The 3,825-nt window shown below is 56.0% G+C and overlaps 1 protein-coding gene across 1 annotated transcript in view; it reads right to left on the reverse strand.

Annotated features, from left to right (window-relative positions):
* The window catches only part of blo (bloated), a gene marked incomplete at both ends in the record, with an annotated part of 21,016 nt that extends 17,323 nt beyond the window's left edge, over positions 1 to 3,693 (reverse strand). The window contains 1 exon segment of the mRNA XM_085342324.1: positions 176 to 3,693. Within this exon segment, the coding sequence (XP_085198450.1) occupies positions 176 to 3,693 (3,518 nt within the window).
* Between the last annotated feature and the right edge of the window lie 132 nt (positions 3,694 to 3,825).

The following is a 3,825-nucleotide window of genomic DNA, read 5'->3' on the forward strand; positions in this document are numbered from 1 at the left end:
TCAACTTTGATTAAGCATAACTGAGAAACTATGTGATAAAATGCACTGAAACTTGGCAAAAGTATCTATCAGTTGCTTAATTAATTTTATAGAAAGTTTCGTGATTATGTCAAATAAAATTGATAACAAAGAGTGTTTAGGTGATAAAAACATGCAAACCATGAAATAATCTTACCTGATTGATGTCACTGCCAAGGTCCCGAGCACTCTTGGCGCTCCTCAGCTGATCGCCGCGGTACTCCCTGTACCTGATGGTCACCTCGTCGTCGGTGAGCGCGCCACTGCTGCTGCTCCTCGCGTTCTTCTTGCTCTTCTCCTCCTTCGCCTTCTTCTCCTTCTTACTGAACAGCTGTTTCACCTTGCTCATCGTCCCGCTCTTCTTCGCCGCCTTCTTCTCGTACTTTTTATCAGCGCCGGACGGCGGCTTCGCGGTCACCGCCTTCGTCACGTCGACCACGTATTTATCGTACTTCCGTTGTTCAGACGGCGTCAAGTTCATGTTCCGATCCGTGTGCCTCCTCTCATGCTTAATAAACTGTCTACTGACGAAACCTTCGTCTTCAGACTCGATCTGCTCCCTGCGATCCACCTCCTGCGAGTCACGCCTGTAATCGTTTTCGATTCCTGAATCAGCCAGACGATCCTTCCGATCGGAATCGCTGAGCCGAGTTTCGCGGTGCCGTCGTTCTGTATGCGTCCTAGTCTCCTGCCTGGCATGTCTAGACTTGCTACCATCGTGGTACGCCCTTGGCGGCCTCGCTGGGATTTCATCGAACGTCTCCAGCCGACCAACCGCGGTCTTCACGCGGGGGCTCGCGTCCGAGTCGTCGAAGTAATCCAAACGGTTGCGTGACCTTCGTAGAGGTTTCTTCGGGTCCTCGTCCAGCTTTCTATGCTCCTTCCTGAGCGTCCGCGAGGACTCGTCGTATCTCGTCTCGCGACGGATCGAGTCTCTGGCCGTCGTGTCGGAGTCGTATCGGCTCGAGTTGTACCCGCCGCGGTCGGTGCGTATCCTCGGCGGGGAACTGTCGTAATCGTCGTGAATCGGATGCTTGCTGCTCGTGTAACGTTGCGTGGTGCGGGTCTCCTTGTAGTACTTCGATTCTAACTGACTGCTAGTCAGCTGAGAGATGTCCGTGTCGTAATCGTCATTCGGGCCCTCGCGCAGGCTGTCCAAATGTCGCTTGGCGAACGGCGATCTTTCCTTGCCGTTCATCGTTGGGCTGTTTAAAACAGGTCGACGAACGTCCCTGGCGTTCACGTAATCGTGGCTGGTCAGATTCTCGTGCGACCTGGTCGTGTACTCGCTCCTCAGCGCTCGGACTCTCGCGTTCTCGCCTACTTCGTCTAATCGTTGCGTAGATTTGCTGATGCCGCGGTTCGAGTCGAAGGTCTTCTTCTTGGTCAAATAATCCCTCGGCCGGACGTCTCTGTCTAAGAAATCGTCGCTCTTCGAGAACTTCCTTTCTGTGCTAGTGAACTTCTTGGTGACCACCGGCGAGGACAAGTTCTCCCTAGACTCGCGGAAGCGATGGGTGACGATGTTCTCTTCAGGGTGCAGATTGACAACTTTGTAAGGGCTGCTTCTTGGCGCCTGGTACCGATCCTCAGGACTGGTTCTACTTCTGTCGCTGAGGAACGGCTTGAAGTCGTCGGCGTAACTACCGTGCGTCCGCGTCTCCACGATGTACTTGTCGCCATATTTATCCGTCCTAGTCTCGACCTTGTAACCGTCCCTCGGCTTCGTGTCTATGTAACCATCCGACGGGATCTTATTCGTGATCTTCTTCTCGTATCCGTACACCTTTCCGTTGTCTTCATGTATCTCTTTCTCGAATATGTACTTCTCGCCGTTGCTGTTGGTGCGCGTTTCCGTGATGTACGTGTCCATGTAACGTTTCGGGGATGCGACGCGGTTCGGCGTAACCGGCGACGGGACTATAGGCTTGTCGATGATCTCGTGCTCGGACTTCTTCACAGGAACGTTCGCGCTGTTCTTCGCGGCGAACATTTCATCGGCCAGCAGCCTGGACTTGATCCTGGACTCTAGCAAATCCCGCCTGGCACTTAACTCTGAGGTTTTGTTCGAAATTCCAGTCGGTGCTTGCCTAGCGACGAACTCGTTGCTGTCCCGTTGCCTGGCGTCCGTCCCGTCGGCTCTGCCCCTGCCAGAAGTGTCCACGAATATCGTCGACGTGTACTTTTCCGGCTTGTCGTACAAACGTCTGTCGACGTCGTCGAACTCGTGACGCCGCTTCGCGTCAGCGCCTCTACTCGCGTAGTCCTGCGCGGCCGCGTAATGACCCACGAAATGACCACCGCCGTTTTTATCCTCGTACCTCGACTTGAACGCGTTTATCTCGTTGTTCCTACGCAGGTCGCTGTAAGAGTAATCCGTCCTGCGGTACTCCTTCTCCGCCGGGCTGTTCTCGCGCGACGAGTCCTTCCGCTCGAGGCCGAGGCCCTCGTCGCTGTCCGAATGGCTACGCTGCGCCTTCTTCTTCTCGGTCTGCACCTGGGCGTAAATCACGTTCGCCTGCGTGGGCGGCGGGCTGCAGGACGTCTCGTTCGGTCTCGTGTAAGAGAACGGCCGATTGTTGTTGTGCCCGAAACCGGGACCAGGCGAGACCATCGTCCTGGTCAGCTGCGGCGGCGGCGACCGGTCGCTGGACAATCGGTGGATCATCTTGTGTATCGTCGACGGCTCCTCGCCGGTTCGTTGTCGTAGATCGTATCGGCTGCTGTGCAGCATGCTACTCGTACCGACCTTGTCCACCTCGTCGATCCCGGTGTCCTTTCCCGGTGAAGGGGTCCGACCCGTTCCTGTCACCTTCTCCCCCTTCCCTGGTTCCTCCCCCACGCCGATGTTCTTATCGTCCGACTCTAGTTCAATAGGTATGCGTCTCACGGTCGCCTCTCTCCGCGGAGATATCGGCGGCTTACCGACGCTCGCTTCCGTCTCCGAGACCGTCGCGATCGTCTCCCGCACTTCGATCACGTCCCCGGCATCGGTCGACTCTTCCTGTTTCGACTTCTTCGCCTCTGGACGGCTGCTCCTCTCGAGCCTGCCGAAATGAAACGGCTGCTGGTCGACCTGCGGCGACGCCTCTATTATCGGCGACAATTGTTTCTTCGCGCGACTGCTGAGGTGCGATCCCTCGCTCTCGCTCCCGCTACGCTTCCGGTGGGACCGCGACGAACTGCTACCAGCGTCGCTCACGCTCCTCGTAACTGGTCTACGTTTTCTTTCTAATTTTGGTGAGAAAAACCTCGCCAGCGAGCCTTTTAACTTTTTCGCGCCGGCATCGCTTGAACTCCGCTCCAATGCCTTCTTCTTGAGCCTCGGTGACGGCTCGACGGCGCCGATGAGGTCCGCGCTGCTGGTAGCGCCGATCTCTTCGCTTCGGCGTCTCACATCGAGCGGCAGTTCCGGCCTCTTTTTGTTGCGACGCGCCGGCAGTGTGCTGAATCGACCCGGCAGACGTCGGTTGTCGTGCGCCACGCACTGAAGGCTGCCCGCCTGTCGGAGCACCAGCGCTGCTTCCTGCGCGAGATCCTCTTTACTTCTAGACGCGATGCTCTCCTTGTGCACAGGGGTCGCGATCAGCCGGCCTTCGCCATCTCCTACGAGTGCCGCGGCCACGCGGGGTGCTCCACGTCCTGAAACATAAGAATTTGGTCCATCTTTTAACCCTATTAGGATTCTGTGTGTTAAGGTTGTTATCACCTAAATCAGGGCTTCTTAAACTATGGGTCGCGACCCCAAATGGGGTCGCGTAGCAAAATTCTGCGGTCGCGAGAGATTTTAATGTCAAATATCTATAT

Source organism: Ceratina calcarata, unplaced genomic scaffold, assembly GCF_001652005.2.
Source record: "Ceratina calcarata isolate Rehan_Ccalc_2016 unplaced genomic scaffold, ASM165200v1 scaffold565.2, whole genome shotgun sequence".
Lineage (NCBI taxonomy): Eukaryota > Metazoa > Arthropoda > Insecta > Hymenoptera > Apidae > Ceratina > Ceratina calcarata.